The sequence below is a fragment of the Sphaerodactylus townsendi genome, linkage group LG12 (genome assembly GCF_021028975.2).
Source record: "Sphaerodactylus townsendi isolate TG3544 linkage group LG12, MPM_Stown_v2.3, whole genome shotgun sequence".
NCBI classification, from domain to species: Eukaryota; Metazoa; Chordata; class Lepidosauria; order Squamata; family Sphaerodactylidae; genus Sphaerodactylus; species Sphaerodactylus townsendi.
Genome location: NC_059436.1, coordinates 22,240,249 through 22,256,930, shown reverse-complemented (window position 1 = coordinate 22,256,930; position 16,682 = coordinate 22,240,249). Strand labels below are relative to the sequence as shown.

Genomic DNA, 16,682 nt, shown 5'->3' with positions numbered 1-16,682 from the left:
GAACTCAGCCCACACGAGGAATATGGATCCTGTTGTTTCCCGGCACAGCGTGGCATCGTCACAAACCAGACCCGGAGCAATGGAGACAAAGGACTCTTGTTTCCCTGCTCGTGAGACAAAGATAGCAACTGTGTGGCTTCCACTGGCATCTGCGGTGGGTGGGGATGCCAGCTGGGTCCTGGACTTTTCACAGAAAGGCAGGCAGGCAAACGGGGGATATTTCTTGCTGACTTGGTGGAATTTAGCTGTATTCTTTCCCCCGAGGCAAAGCCAGTTGGGAGAAAGCAAATCCCCAGCTAATCGAGCAGTCCGTGTGGAATGGTGCAGATCGCGGAGCAGGGACAATAAAATACCTGACATCACGGTTCCAGAGGGTTCAGGCAGGGCGAGGGGTACCCCTGGACAGTATATAAACCCCTGGCTCCTGGCTCTCGGCTGGCCGGACCGCTCCGCTGCCCAGTCTTCCCTCTCAGACTGCTCCAGATGGATATCGCCGTTCACCACCCTTTCTTCCGCAGGCCCCTGTTTTCCTCCTGGTCACCGAGCCGCCTCTTCAACCAGACTTTTGGGGACCACCTTGCAGAATCGGAACTGTTCCCCCACAGCTCGGCACTTAGCCCTTTCCTGTTGAGGCCCTCTCTCCTCAGGATCCCCGGCTGGCTAGAGAGCAGATTCTCGGAGGTAACGTCCCCTCTCCTGTCCCATGCCCTTTAACCCCAACAGTGGTCATCGACCCCAAGATACCTTCTATCACGCTCGTGATACCCGTTAATTAATTAAACCCTATTAACCTCATTTGGTGATTAATTTGTTGGCTTTTACAATCAAGTTTAAGGTAAGAATCTGGGTTATTAACACAGCTATAAAAGAGAGACCTGGTGTGAAGTAGCGGTTAGGATGTTGGAAGAGGATCTGAGGCACCCAGGTTCGAATCCTCACTCTGCCAGGGAAGCTTGCTGGGCCAGCTCCACCCGCTAAGCCTCGCCTCCTTCACAGGGTTGTCGTGAGGATAAAATGGAGACGACCAGAACAACGTAAGCTGTTTGGGGTGCCCATATACATCAAGTAAGTTAAGTAAATAAATAGATTAAAAAATTTTTTTAAACCCACAACAAAATCAACCTAAACATTTGGTAACAATAAAAACAAGCAGTATTCCCTCTTTTCACTGACCACAGAAGCAACTGTTTCCATCAGCAATAATAAGAATAATTTTCAGACCTGAATTTGAAGTTGTTCACAGGGACGGGAACCCAAAACAGAAAACTATTTCAAATTCAGGGGCAGGTTCTACCTGGGAATGTACAAATCAGTTTAAGAAATTCTAGTGAAAATGGCCTTATTTGGGGACTAACTTCTGCCCTGGGAAATTCTGCAAGACTCTGAAATGCACAAGAGTATTTGTTTCCATAGCACAAGATAGCTTCTTAGGAGACTGCGTCCACCAATTCTGAAAGACCGCCAGGTTGAGGTTCAAGCAGGTTTTCCAAGGGAAGAAATGTAACACTCTGGGAGCAACTGCCGAGTATCCTCCCAGATGCGTAAGACAGTTGACTATCTACCTATTTACTACAATTGGGGTTTTTAACCCAGGTCTGAACCCAGAGCTCTGACCACTGTACTAACTCTGTCTAGTACAGGACTTGTGCCTGTGAATGGCTGGAGCTTTGGGAACTGCTGGGTAGAGTTCACATCTTCTGTTAACACAAGAGCAGCGAAGTCAGACCAGTAGCCCATCTAGTCTGGTGTTCACACAGCGGCCAATGAGACGCTCCTATCAGGCATGCAAAGAGGCTGGAGCCAATCCCTCTTGTTGCCCCATGGCAAATAGTGGTCAGCGGGTTACTTCCTCTGAACATGACGGTTCAGGCTGATAGCCAATGATGATCCACTCTTCCACATACTTCTCTCATCCTCTTTTAAAGCCAGCTAAATTAGCAGCCACAATGGTGAAGACATATATGGTTCCTGCAATAAGGCCTTTATTACCTGCTCCGTGACTGTGGTTTCCTTTCTTGCAAACTGTTTTTTTTTTCTTTTGCATTATGGGTGTGTCTTGCCACATAATTTTTAAAATGTCCAATGAAGGCTGATTTGCAGAGGGTTGGGCATATGTTGTAGTAGTTGCCTGGTGAGAAATGTGTTCTATTTCCACAGTTCTCTTTTGTGACTTGCTTCTGGAATAGTTCCTCCCAAGGGTGGTTATTCTGCCGAATTTCTGCTGTCTCCCCCTTTTGTATTGTAGAAAGTTTCTGTTCAGACACAACCCGCTTGTAGTGCTGATGCAGAGAAGCCGTCACAAGCAGGCAAGTCTCAGTTTGGTTTGGGTGATGGACCAGACCTTCATTTTGGGGATGAGTAACAGCTAGCCATTTCCTCTAAGTCCTAAACCTACAAACAGGGACCATGCCTATTTATTTTCCTGTTAGTATTGTTATTAGATTTATGACTCCCTGTTCAGGAGAAAGCACCGGGAACTAGTGTGAAGGCACATGATCGAAACTTAAAAGTGAAGCCACTCTGGGTCTGGCTGGTGCCTGGATGGGAACCTTGCCAATGTACACGGAAGAAAAGATGAGTTTTTTGCCCCAGGTGGCTAGCCAAGAGGCGGCTCTACATTCTTTGCTGAAGCTTCCATCGTGGGGGGACCTTTTTCACACCCTTCTGTCGGAGCAACAACACTGCGTTCTAAATGATGAAACGATAAAGATAACTGGCTGTTGTGGGTTTCTTGGGCTTTGCGGCCGTAGTCGGGTAGTTTTTGCTTCTAACGTTTTGCCCGCGTCTATGGCAATGCCAGCCATAGACAGCAAATTAAGAGCAAAAACTACTCAACCACACTGGCCAGAAAACCAGCAATGGCCAGTTGATTCCGACCATGAAAGCCTTGAACAATACATTAATAAAAATAAATCAAGAGATGCACCAATCAGTAGCCAACACCGACTATCCAGCAGTTAAAAAGGATATGAATTGAATCAATAGTCGGAGATAATAATCAGCAGCATATAATACACATGCGATATAAGCTACTGAAACCCTAGAGAAATGCGATTTCCCCAAGATCGTTGCAGGTGGGTAGTCATGTTGGTCTTCAGTGGAAGAGAAAGGTCTGAGTCCCATAGCACCTTAAAGGAGCTTTGACCCTCGAAAGCTTATACCCTGCAAATCTCATGGGTCTGAAGGTGCTACCAGGTGACTCTCCGAGGCCCTCCATGACATAGCAATGGCTCAGATCTCACCAACTGCAGCAAGCAGCCGGCTCTGCAACCTGCAGAGAACACCTGCAGAGAAGTGGTCACTGCCATGAGGAGGCAAATGCCTGGAATAACCAGTGAGTGCTCTCCAGCAGACCAGAATAAGCAGGAAGAATAGAGCTGGAAGGCACTCCAACAGCTATCACGGGTCAGAAGGGCTTTAAAGGGAATCACTGGCACTGACCTTGAAGTTTACTGGCAACTCACGAAACCTTAGGAAGCTGGCTTCAGGTGCTTTCCGTGGCTTAAAGTTATTGTGGTAGCTCTATTCTGAACAAACTGTGAACTGACAGTGTCTTGGACAGGCATTCCCCGCCCCTGCTTTCCTACATCCAAGGCCATTTCCACACTTTTAAAATGACATCAGTTTCCTCTGGTCCCGGACCTTTTTAGCGCGAGGGTCGTGTTACCGGGCTTCTCCACTGCCTCGCGCTCCACGCGGGGTCATCAAAAGGCGCCATTTTGAGCAGCGCCAGAATGACCCGCGCTGAGGGGGCGCAAGAGCAGCAGAGTCGGGGCGGCTGCGTTGTTGCCGCCCCTGTAGTGGGGACTGCAGGTGGACCCCGCGCTACTCGGCGAGAGTAGCGCGCAGCAAACGGTGAGTGGGGAAAGGGCCCAAGATACATGAAGCTGCTTTGCACTGAGGCAGGCTGCTGGTCCATCAAAATCAATACTATCCGGTGGTCGAATGTGCTGTCAAACCACAATTGATTTACGGCAACCCCGCTGGCCTTCAAGGCAAGAGGTGTGATTTGCAATTGCCTTCCTCTGCATAGAAACCCTGGTACTCCTGGTGGCCTTCCATCCAAGTTCTATCAGAGTAGACCCTGGTTGCTTCTGAGATCTGATGAGGTCGGGCTAACCTGGGGCATCGAAATGGATCGAGTTCCATAGCTATTTGATTCACATCTGATGCCCGGCTGTCGTAAGCATTTTGATAATACGAAAACATTGTTTTTATCAGTCTGATTGCCTTAACCAGACTCTTTTGTCAGCAGATGCAACTGGATAAAGACAAATTCTCTGTAAATATTGACGTGAAGCATTTCTCTCCAGAGGACTTAAAAGTCAAGGTTGTGGGAGATACAATCGAAATCCATGGGAAACATGAGGAACGACAGGTCAGTTGTGGTCAAAACGCAGGGGGTTAGGAGATGGGGTGAGGTGGGGGGAAGAGCAGAGCTGAGCTGAGCCTTTCCAAACTATGACACCCATCAAGGATGGAGATGTCAGCACTGCTGTTAGTCCTCTCAGAGACCGGGGTCACACAAGTAGGAGAAAGAGGGGGTAGAACTCTGAGGAATGGACTGTTCTACTCCGCACAGAGAATTATGGAGGGCTGCAGTTGGCAACACTTCCTGTCTGCTGAAAACCCCCTGCAAACTGAAAAGCCAGCACAGCAGACAATGAGCGGGAGGCAGAACCCTTCTTTCTCTTGTGCGAGATTCTAAGGAACATTCAAAGCTGTGGTGGTTCAGTCTGTTTGATCCAATCAGGGCTCTATTACCTCATGGCTAGAAGTGGGATCCAGCAGGTTCTCACCAGTTCCCGAGAGTGGGTTACTAATTACCGGTATTGGTGTGTGCCGAGAGGGGGTGACTAATTGGGTCTGCTTTTCCATTAGAAATTCCATTAGGTCCCAAAATCATGAAGTCCTGTTGTTTCCTATGTGGCTGGTTAGCGAAGGTCGAAAATTCTCCCTGTTGGGCTGTTTTAAAAACATGTTTTAGAAATATGGTAAAGTTCCTTGTTTAAGGAAAGTATCCTTCTTTTGATTTCTAGAAACAAAATTAAGTATTTGAAAGTATTAAGTATTTGACAGGCAGTTAATTAGAGGAGTAGTTGTTTCTGTTGGCAGTAGACGATAGGACTTGCTATAATGAGTTTAAATTATGGACAGAAAGATACCAGCTGGAAATCAGGAACTTTTATTTTTACAGTAAGAGTTTTTTACAGTAACAGAGAAATTATTAATGCTCCGCCCCCGGAATGCCCGGCCACGCCCCCGGAATGCCCCGCCCAGCCCCATTGGCGCTACGCCACTGTTTGAATCCCACCACCATGGGAACCTGTTACTAACATTTTTGGATCCCACCACTGCTCATGGCCACCTGTTTGAATGAGCAAGACCTAAGAGGAAGTTGGAAGGGACACCATTTTGGCCTTGGCCCCAGCCTGGTAGAACACCTTTCCACCTGAGATCAGGGCCTTGAAGGGCATGGCAAAATTCCACAGGGCCTCGAAAACAGAGAAGTTCCACCAGGCCTGTGACTAGAGGCAGTTGGGGTCTGCCATCTTGCCTGGCCTCCCCCTCCCCTTCTTCTTTTTGCCTTCCCGCTCGTTTCTTCTTTCCCAGTTCCTCCCTCCCTTCCCTTCCCGTGGATTAGGAACTGCTGGATTTGTGGAATTAGGTGGTTGTGGGATGTTGGGTTTTGCGTGCTTATTGAGAGGACAGCCCCGTGGGGGTTCCCCTCCCTTATTTGCATTACTGCCAAGCCCAAGGACTTTATATCGCTATGACAATTTAATTATAGATGTTTAAATGACTGAGATTTTAATTGAGATACGTAGCTCGTGGGATGGTTTCATTGATCATATTTATATCTATGCGATGACATCATTGCTCACTGCCCTGAGCCCAGCTTTGCCAGGGTAGGGCAAGGTATAAATTTAAAACACAGCATACCTGATTGGAGCCCGAGAAAGTCCCGGTTGAAACAAAAGAAGGTTTTATAAGCCCAAGAAGGCCCTAGTTGAAATGTAAGAGGTTTCAATATGCCCAAGAAATCCCAGGCTGAAATGTAAAAGGTTCAATAAACTCAAGTTCCTGCCTGTCTGGGAGACTTTTGTGTATACCATCTTGAAAAACCACAAAATAACACTTTTGGTTTAACTGTTCCCCTCCGCAACCAAGGATGAACAAGGCTTTGTAGCCAGAGAGTTCAGCAGGAAATACAAGATCCCAGCTGATGTGGATCCCTTCTCCATCACTTCTTCCCTCTCTTCGGATGGTGTTCTGACCGTGAATGGGCCAAGGAAACCATCAGAAGTCCCAGAGCGCACCATCCCCATCACCCGGGAGGACAAATCTGCCCTAGTAGTGGGGCCAAGGAAGTGAACGACTCTTCGAGCCCCGCTCTTTTATATCCAAGGAAGCCTTTCTGTCTGTTCACAGCGGTGGGGGGTCTCTGACTGGCTGCTCTTATTTATTCGTGCTGAGATACGCAGAGGAGCTTGTGTACTGACAAATAAACCAACGTGTATGAGCATCCGCTGGCTTCTTCCTTCCGTGTTAGGGACAGGCCTTTTCAAAGGGGCCTCCAAACCAATGCATGTCGTGAAGGCAGCAAACAGAAACCTTTTTCCTTCAACCATAATATTGCGACTTGAGATCGCCCCGTGAAACTGACTGGCAGTAGATTCAAGGCAGATAAAAGGAAATGCTACTTCATACCCTGGGCACAGTTGACTTGTGGAACTCATGGCCACAAAATGGGGTGACAGCCTTCGGTTTAGATGGGCTTAAAAGGGAAAGATTCATGGGAGAGACATCCATTGTTGGCTATTAGCCGTTACAACTGAACGGGACCTCTGGGTGAAATACTGGGGGACAGTCAGCAGGTGAGGCCTGTTACCTTCCATGTGGCATCTGGTGGGTTCCAGATGAGCTCCTGCACTGAACCAGCATAGCCATTTTGTTGATCCTCTGAATAGCGAATAAACAGTAGAGTGACTCTGAGCATGCACAGAGTTTTATTTGCTTACCACAGACAGCCAAACTTCAAAAAAAAAACACATCCAGGTTCTTCACTCATTGAGTGCCCAACTGAACTTTATTTAATAACAAGTAAGCTAAGATGTCAGACAGCTTTTCACAGAATATGACAGTGAAAGAACAAGTAGAGATTTTGGGCCACAACTGTGAATGGGAATCTCCTTCTCACTCGGGGACACTTCCATTGAATTACAGCTGCAGTTTGTGCTATTGGACAGCAGCCCAGCCACGAGAGGGGAGGGGAGCAACCAAACCACACAAGCAGGGCCTTCCAGACTGGGAGTCTTGAGGCCTCTCCCCATTTTCACTGCTTTGGCTGAGTCTCTTCTGGCTCCTTGGGCTGCTCTTCAGCCACCAGGATAGGTCTCCTACCATGCGGAGGCTCGTAGTCTATCATGTAGCACGACCGAGCAGTTGGCTTGATTGGAGGAGGCTCCAGTTCCGGTTGGTGGCCAGGGAACCAGTGAGGTTCTCGTATAACTCCTGAGAGCAGGGAAAGGAACAGGGGCTAAGCACATTCTGGGGACTAACCAGGGAGAACACAATTGCTGACACAGCTTTTGGTAAACTGAACTCCCGAGATCTTGCAACTGCACTCTGGAAAAACCAAAGAGGCTGTCCTGCCGGACCATAAGAGCACTGGGGGAGAGGGTGGGATTAAATTATACCAGTTATAATTGGTTGTGGTGGGTTTTCTGGGCTGTGTGGCCGTGGTCTGGTAGATCTTGTTCCTAACGTTTCATCTGCACCTGTGGCCGGCATCTTCAGAGGTGTATCACAGAGAGAAGTGCAACACAGACAAAATGCTTTGGAATAACTGACAATGTGGAGGGGGTATAACAGAGGTAGACTAAGTTCCCTTGAACATCTGGTTCCCTCGGCTGCATCCCGCTGGGTTAATCCCATTCTTCTACAACCCCCTTTTGGGACCCTGCACTTTTGTTCCTTCAACTCTTTGTGAATATCATTTACTTCCTGCATTTCTAACCCACCTCCGCAGCCCTTTGGCCATTCCACGGCATCCGCAATCTCTCACCCAGCACGATTATTTAGGATAATTAGATCCCTTACATTCCTGTCAAGGGACTCCCAAAATGTTAGTGATTCTGTCATTAGCTGTGAGGCTTTTGTGAGCTATTTGACAGACAAAATCTTGTCGCCATGATTTTCTCTCTAATTTTTGATATGGTAAATGAACTAGAGGCCCCTTGGGCGCCTTCAGCTTCCGTATTAGATCAATTCAGATGGCTCCCTTTGGCCGATGCTGACAGGGTCCTGTCTGTTGTTAAACCAACCACTTGCCTCTTTGACCCCACACCGATCCTGGCTAGTTAAGGCCAGTGCACGGAGGGTATAAGTTTCCCTGGAAGCAATTATGAGTTCCCGGGAAAGTTGAAAGAGACAGTGATGAGACTGCTGTTAAAGAAGCCAATGCTAGATCCTTTACATCTAGCCAACAACTGCCCAGTCTTGAACCTATAATTTCTGGGCAAGGTAGCTGAACAGGTGACGACAGGTTTCCTTGGAGGATACACTGGCTTTAGACTCATTCCAGTCCAGTTTCCGGCCTGGCCATGGGATGGAGACTGTGCTGGTGACCATCACAGATGATTTCCATAAACTGCTGGATTGAGGCGAGTCCACACTGCTGTTGTAAATCTCTCAGCAGTGTCTGACACAGTCTACCATAACCCGTGGCCTCACCAATACTGGAGTGTGTGGGACAGTCCTTCAATGGCTGGTCTAATTTTTCCAGAGTTGGGGACAGAGGGTGGCTCTGAGGAAAAGAGTTTCATCATGACACCCTTTGGTGTGTGGAGTCCTGTTAAGGAGCGATTCTCTCCCCAGTGTCGTTTAAAATCTATATGCCCCCCCTTGCCCACCTAGTCGGGAGCTTTGGGATGGGCTGCCATCAATATGCAGATGACACCCAGCTGTTTCTGTTGATGGATGGCCAGGGAAAAGTTGGGTGTTTGGGTCTCTCCCCTTGAGGACTCTGCCTGCATTTCCGCTTTTGGCACCTACTTCTAGTACTGCGAGGCACTTCCTTGGAATAATCCGACGAGTAGGTGGACTCGAAGTAGTGGCTGAACTGCAAGAGAAGTCCAGATTTAGTGCCATTTGTCTAAGAAACCATCTGAATCAAAATCATGTTGATTTCTTCAACAGGCAGAATCCATGACTCCTCATCCTACTCTGCAGAGTTGCAGAAAACAAGCTTGCTCCCTCACCAAGGTGACCTTCCTTCAAACATGTAAACATGGCTATCATGTCACCCCTTAACCTCCTCTCCTCCATACTAAAGACTAAACATACGTAGCTCCCTATGCTGATTGTCACAGAACATGGATTCCAGACATTTTAACTGTTTGGTCACCCTCCTCTGGACCTGTTCCAGCTTGTCAATATGCTTCTTGATTTGTGGTGCCCAGAACTGGACATGGTATTCCAGGTAAGGTCTGACTAAAGCAGAACAGGATGGTAATATTACGTCCCTCACCAGCCCCCCCTCAGCAAATGGGGCAGAGGCGTACCTAGGCAAACCTGAGCCATGGGCAAAACCTGAGTTGGATGTCCCCCCCATGGGCAGCCACCCCACCACGACCCCCCCAAATTTTTTTTGCACCAGGTCATTTCTAAATCATCATCACATTATAGAAAATGCCCCAGCTCACAAATCTGAACACAGCAATGGTGAAACACACAGGTTCTTTGATAGAGACTGGTGAGATAAAAGATACGAAAGGCTGAGAATCAATGAATTGCAGTACCTGAAAGGGATTAACCCAGTTCAGGGAATGACATTATTAGTTGCAATTGCTATATGGAACCTTCATGTTCAAAGGCAGTGTGCCTCTTGGGGAGGCGAGGGCGTGGAGATGGAAAAGCGGACCCAATTAGTAACCCCCTCTCAGCACACACAAATAATTAGTAACCCACTTTCGGGAACTGGTGAGAACCTGCTGGATCCCACCTCTGCCTATATTCCTATTCATGCAGCCCAGAATTGCATTGGTTTTCTTGGATGCCACATCACACTGATGACTCATGTTCAGTTTGTGGTCTACTAAGACTCCCAAACCCCTTTCACATGTACTGTTGTCAATTCGAATACTTTCTCTGCCATGGAGCCTCACTGGATGACTTGAACCAATCGCTCTCATTCTAACCTACTCTTCAGGGCTGTTGTGATAACAGGAAGAAGAAGAGAATGATGCAAACCACTTTTGATGCCCACTGGGGTGTAAGGCAGAGTATAACGAGTTTTATTTGCCTAAGATCACACTGAGCTTACTAGAGGAACCAATATTTGAACCCAGGTCGTCCCAGTCCGGCATCAACAACCTGCACCCTTACATAGCTCTCTCAAGACTGTGCTTCAACCATCCATCACATTAGGAAATAAATTAAATGTGACGTGGGAGACAAAGAAGCGTTTCAATTGCCTTTGTCAGCTAGTGAGCCAGGTCATCGAAAGCCAATGCTCTTACCTGAGAAGGGAGAGGTTTTGGCTGCAGGACTCTCCGAATGTCATAGCGTTCCTGATTCCAGTTACCCAGCAGAGTTTTGTTAGAGAACGAGTCTTCGTTGGTGGTGCACCTCCAGCCATACTGGAAGAACTTGGAGGAGCTGTTCCAGTCTTCCCACACTTCCCCGTGGCCGTCGGCCGGTAACGAAGAACCATAGAGAGGGTTATAGAAACACGACAGGGACATGGTCTAGGGAGAAGATGAAAAAGGGATTGAAGACAGGAAATGACGAATTGAGAACTCGTTGTGGTAGGCTTTCCGGGCTGTGTGGCTGTGGTCTGGTAGATCTATTTCCTAATGTTTCGCCTGCATCTGTGGCCGGCATCTTCAGAGGTGTATCACAGAGAAAAGTGTGTTGGGGACACAGTGTGTAACAGACATCCCTCTGTGACACACCTCTGAAGATGCCAGCCACAGATGCAGGCAACACATTAGGAACTAGATCTAACAAACCATGGCCGCACAGCCTGGAAAACCCACCACAACCAGTTTAAAAACATTGTGTTGGCCGTAGCTACCATCACTGCACAAGGATCTTACTGTGTGACTGATGGCAAGTTGTGGCGGCCATTTTGTGGAAGTGCCCAACACACAGTACCCAAAGCCAACAGTGTCTGCTGGGTTTAAAAAGGTTAAGGACCCCTAGACTAAGACAACTAAACCATCTGGAAATGTCCTATCAGGAATGCAAACTCTTGTGCTCTTATTATAGGAAGAAACATTGAAAACATACTTGGATAGACCAGGGGAGGATTTTGAACTAGACCTCTGTATAGAAATACCTCAAAGTCAGAAGAAATGGTTGTACTGTATGAACTACTGCTGTCGGTGTCATCCATGGCTCATATATCTCCTTGTGACTGCTAAGGCCTGCTCAGCTGGAGTTTCACCCCTGAATCTCAGAGAACAGCTGGAGCAGGCAGCCAGGAAGGCCCACGATCCGTTTGTGATATCATCATTTGATCATGGGAGAGGACAGGTGTCATTGCTTCAGGACAGCCACAGGATGAAAACCTATGTTTGCATGCCATCAAATCATGGCTGGCTTATGGCAACCTCGTGGGGTTGTCAGTGTAAAAGATGTTTGGAGATGATTTGCCATCGCCTGCCTCTGTGTTACGACTCTGGTGTTCCTTGGAGGGTGCCCATATAAATGCAAAGCAGGGATTACCCTGTTTTGCTTCTGAAGCAGACTGTGTGTTTTTTAAAGAAATCTTAAACTGCTCTGAAGACACTGAGGTTAAAAAATGTTATAAGAAGAAAAGAGTAGGAGAGTTTGGATTTATACCCCACCTTTCTCTCCTGTCTCAAGGCAGCTTACAAACTCCTTCCCTTCTTCTCCCCACAACAGGCACTTTGTGCACTGGCGTAACGTCCACTTGGTAGGTTGGGCAGTTGCCCAAGGCATCGCAGTTATCAGTCACATGGGGGGCATGTGAGCGATGAATAACATGACATGACTCACAGCCCGAGGGAGAGAGGCATGTCTTCCCCAGACCAGGGTTCCGGTGGGTGGCAAGAGCAGCCCCCTGTGCGGGCTCTGGAAGTGGCTGAGCTGTTGCGTGGCTAGAGAGGGCTGCAAGCGGATGTGACGCAGCCTGGTCTTTTGAGAGAACCATTTCCCCCCAGCCATTGTCACCCGGCCAGGGGCATAACGAGGCAAACTGTTAGCCCTGGGCAACACCTGAGTTGGATGCCCCCACCACCACGGGCGGCCACCCCACCACGACCAAAAACATTTTTTTTTTTTGCACCAGGTCATTTCAAATTTAAATGATTTTTTAAATGATTTTTAAAGTTTGGGTGCTGTGTGGTTTCCGGGCTGTATGGCCGTGTTCTAGCAGCATTCTCTCCTGACGTTTCGCCTGCATCTGTGGCTGGCATCTTCAGAGGATCTGATGTTGGGAAAGCAAGTGGAGTATATATATCTGTTGGAGTGTCCAGGGTGGGTGGAGAAACATTGTCTGTGAGTAACAAAGAAGGCAACCAGGTCAATAGTTGAGGGCATCTGAATAGAAGTATGAGTAACAATGAAGACTATAGCATGGGAGTGTCAATGGAGATAGCAAGGTCACTGGTGGGAGCATCTGAATAGAAGTATCCTGGCCTTTGTTTCCTTTGTCTATGGTCATCCTGTGTTTGTGTGGAGCTGGTTAGACACTGTCTTGACTCTAGTATTTTTCAACACTGGCAGCCAAATTCTGTTCATTTTCATAGTTTCTTCCTTCCTGTTAAAATTGTCCATGTGCTTATGGATTTCAATTGCTTCTCTGTGTAGTCTGACGTAGTGGCTTTCAGAGTGGTCCAGAATTTCTGTTTTTTCAAATAATATTCTATGTCCAGGTTGGTTTATTATGTGTTCTGCTATTGCTGATTTTTCTGGCTGAAATAGTCTGCAGTGCCTTTCGTGTTCTTTGATACGTGTCTGCGTGCTGCGTTTAAAGTTGATTTTCCTTTTTAAAGTTGATTTTCCCAATTTATTTCTCTTCTCTCATACACTGTAACGGAAGGGTAGCACTGCGCAGCCTGAAGTAGCTGTTAGTCTAGTGAATTTCATTCATATGGCACATGCTGTGGTGTGAGTGGGGGAAGGCGGGAGTAAGCAAACCCGAAGAAGGCTCAACGTGAAAGGAGAAAAGAGTCGTATTTACAGAGCATTTTGAAACCATGGGGATTTTCAGATCTGACAGTATGGCAAGTGTTAAAGAGAGGAAAATGTGTGCATAACTGGGAATCAAACCCAAAGGGAATGTATGCTTAAAGCGAAGGAGACTGCATCCAACATTTTACTAGCAGGAACACGCATACATATGCGCGTGTGTGTGCACGCACGCAAACTGAGGAGCTGGAATCTCCCAGATCCTAGTTCAACACTCTGACTATACCCTTTTAGGGCGGTTGTCAGGGTTTTTTCCACAAATGAGGCTTTGATTAGTTTCTGACGGGTGCAACACACAACAAGAGGCAACACTACCCAGTTTGGCTTTATTTGGCTTTACCTTGGAACATCACTTTAAATTTATCTCTGAAATTGTCAATACAGTGACTATCAAGGAGTTCCTTTACTTTCTGCTTTAAAAGGAATCTCATTTGGCATCATTTAGGATCCAAGGAAGTCTAGAGGGTGTTGCAATTCCAATTCTACCCCCCTGAGCTCTTGCTCAGAGCTGTTTATGTCCTTGCCCCGACATTCAGTGAGAGAAGGCTTTTAAAATCACAGCCTGGAATATCTTTTTCTTTGGAAGAGCATTTTTTGGAAGAGCATTTATTTGAAATGCACCCGCACTGTTTGTATTAATCACTCCATGATTACCAGTAGCACACTGCGTGTCTGAACTCACTCCCTGCTACTAGCAACATGTTTGGCTCAGCCTTGTCCATTTCTATTTATGCCATGAATTAAAAAAAATGTTTTAAAAGCATCCATCCTGCCAGGATCTGGATTCCACTGAGAGCATCCTCTTCCCAGCTGCCTCCAATCAGTATCAGGAGGAAGGCAGGAAGCATTTGGAAACCTTTCCCGTTGTGTCTGACTGCAGCTGAGAATCAGCTCTTCGAGGGGTGTTTGTCATTTGCACTGGTTTTTGGTTTCTGTTAGCGACGACAGAAAACACTTTTGGCAGAAAATCAGGAGGAGATCAACAAGTTAGAAAAAGTAGGCAGCACTGTACACTGTTTACCAAGTCTGGTGAAAACATGGCTAGGACAGCGAGAGGAGAAAGAGAGAGAGAGAAAATGCTTCTATCATCAGTCCAAAATAAGTTAAGCTGAATCCCACAATGCAAGCCTAAACAGAATTACACTCTTCTAAGCCTATTCACTGTGAAGGACTCAGAAGGGGATAACTTTGTTTAAAACTGCTGTCCCAGGTGCTTAATAACACAAGTTGTAATGGATCTCTTTAATCTATAGTTCCATGAAATGGGGCAAAGGTACAAAAAAAAAACCATGAACACATGAAGCTGCCTTATACTGATAGAACCTTCATCTATCAGTGTTAATATTGTCTATGGAGATTAGCAGCAGGGTTAGGAACAAGATCCACCAGCCCGGAAAACCCACCACAACCAATGGAATCCAGCCACAAAAGCCTTCGACAAGGCATAGCAGCCAGCGAGTGGGATGGTTAAAGTGTCAGACGAGGACCTGGGAAACCCAGGCTGAAACTCCCGATCGCACCATAGAAACCTGCTGAATAATCATGGTCCTGGATACACAGCCTGGATCCAGCTAGTATTTGAATGGGAAACTCAAACCTGCAAGCAATGACCAGGTCATGATGCAGAAGGCAATGGCAAATCACCTCCAAATGTCTCTTGCCTGGAAATACCTTCTGCCTTGCCACAAATTAGTAGTGACTTGATGACAAATAACAACTATCAAATCTTTTAGCTGGAAATTGCAGGAACGGAAATTGCAGGAGCAGAATCTGGTACCTACCACACGCTAAGCGGATGCTATGCCACTGAACCACAGCCTCTCCCACTCATTTCACAGCAAAATCTAATGAAACTGGCCTTGCTTCATGTTAATTGTGCTTATACCAAGAAGAGGGCTCTACTCCAGAAAAGCTGAAAGGAAACCTTGTCAGCCTTTGGTGCTTCTGATTTGTCCTTATTTATGCTGGAACAGACTCATACAGCCAGCCCGCTAACTCATCTTCAAAACTGGATTGTAAACCTATCACCACGTTTTCATGAATGCAAAAGCGTGTTGGTGGGGAAAGATCCGAATCAAGCAAATCCACTTCCTTGGAAGCAACCCTCCTCTAAATGCATGAAGGAACAGGCGAGCGAAAGCTGCGAATCAAACCAGCCCCAATCCACTTCCTTGGAGGTTCGCTTCCAAGTATGCATAGATATATTGGCCCAGGAGCAGGCGAGGACCAATACATTTGACTACTAGTCCTGGTCCTTCTGTCTTCCTGGGATTCACCTGCTCTCAGGCAGCCTCTGCTCTCAGCATGCCAAGTGGACGTCATGCCAGTGGCTGCACCTGAGCAACTGTCCGCTCCAGAACCTTTCGGAGCCCCCCTTGAAGCAAGCCCAGCTGGCCAAGCCACCTTTGCCGCTGCAGCGGTTCAGCAGCCAGTATGACAGACCGGTCGCTCTTGGCCCCCATCCCTTCCCTCTCCCCCCCTCCACCACCACCCCTTTCAACTTTCCAGCGGGGATTTTCTCCACCCCCCCCCACAAGACATCCCAGCCGAGCGTTCCTCCACTGACAGCCCCTCCCCGTCCATCAGGGCCAGGGAGGAAGAGAGGGCGGCCAGAGTCCCCCCCGAGACGACGACAAACCTCCAGCAGCAGCAGCAGCAGCAGCAGCAGCAGCAGCAGCAGCAGCAGCAGCCAAACCTGCAGAAAGGGCCCCCTCCTCCTTCTCCCCGTCCCCGTGAGAGTGTTATAACACGGGGGAGCGTTATAATGAGAGCCCCCCAACCCTAACGCTCCCCCCGTGGTTCGGGGGAGGGGGGTCGGGGCTTGTAATTCATGACTTTGGCCCCTAGAGGGCAGCAGCAGCGTCCTCAGCTGCTGCGCCCCAGTGGCCCAAGTCGTGTTCCCCCTGACCATCGTTATAACGATGGTTATAACGATGGTCGGGGAACACAAGGGGTGGGGTCGGCGCTTGTAGAGGGCAGCAGCAGCGTCCTCAGTGGCTCCCCTGCCCTAGGCTGTTGCCCCCCCAGTGGCCAAAGCCATGAATTACAAGGGCCGACACCCCCACCCCCCCCTTGTGTGAAGTAGCAGCCTGTGACGGTATGAGTTTGGGGAGGGGATCTGAGGGGGGATATGATGCCATAAAGCACCCCCACCCCCAGCAGCAAATTCCTCTTTAAGCTCTGGAAGCAGTAATTCTGGGAGAAGTCCAGGCTGCACCTGGAGATTGGCAACCTCAAAACCCAGCATCCAGTCTGATGCTTTGAAGAAGCCCCCGAACCGAATAGGAAGAAAGTCGGGGTAGACTGCTCCTGTCTAAGGCACTTCGACGGAAGCACTTCCCCACACACACCTTAACCGCTCCGTGCCAAAGAAGCGGGGCTGGTGCCTTTCCCCACCAGGCGGGCAGGCGTGGGCAGTGGTTGCCACGGCAACCCAAGTCGCGCACTAGAAGTCAGGCCTC

The 16,682-nt window shown here is 48.1% G+C and overlaps 2 protein-coding genes across 7 annotated transcripts; one reads left to right on the top strand and one right to left on the bottom strand.

Moving 5' to 3' along the window:
• The first annotated feature begins 412 nt into the window (after nt 1-412).
• CRYAB (crystallin alpha B) lies at nt 413-6,526 on the top strand. 5 transcript variants are annotated; one of them, XM_048512693.1, is made up of 4 exons: nt 548-681; nt 2,246-2,306; nt 4,256-4,378; nt 6,172-6,526. In XM_048512693.1, exons 2-4 carry the CDS (start codon nt 2,283-2,285, stop codon nt 6,373-6,375), a joined length of 351 nt encoding a protein of 116 aa, XP_048368650.1. In that variant the 5' UTR covers nt 548-681; nt 2,246-2,282; the 3' UTR covers nt 6,376-6,526. The 5 variants fall into 5 exon arrangements, with proteins under 5 accessions (XP_048368647.1, XP_048368648.1, XP_048368650.1 ...); XM_048512692.1 differs by lacking the exon at nt 548-681 and adding an exon at nt 1,010-1,065; XM_048512690.1 differs by lacking the exon at nt 2,246-2,306 and having other exon boundaries at nt 413-681; nt 4,253-4,378.
• A 545-nt stretch (nt 6,527-7,071) lies between these two features.
• Nucleotides 7,072-16,673, bottom strand: LG12H11orf1 (linkage group 12 C11orf1 homolog). 2 transcript variants are annotated; one of them, XM_048512696.1, is made up of 4 exons: nt 16,572-16,673; nt 10,524-10,751; nt 9,058-9,124; nt 7,072-7,515 (listed from the first exon to the last, which is right to left on the bottom strand). In XM_048512696.1, exons 2-4 carry the CDS (start codon nt 10,746-10,748, stop codon nt 7,337-7,339), a joined length of 471 nt encoding a protein of 156 aa, XP_048368653.1. In that variant the 5' UTR covers nt 10,749-10,751; nt 16,572-16,673; the 3' UTR covers nt 7,072-7,336. The 2 variants fall into 2 exon arrangements, with proteins under 2 accessions (XP_048368653.1, XP_048368652.1); XM_048512695.1 differs by lacking the exon at nt 16,572-16,673 and adding an exon at nt 11,856-11,897.
• Between the last annotated feature and the right edge of the window lie 9 nt (nt 16,674-16,682).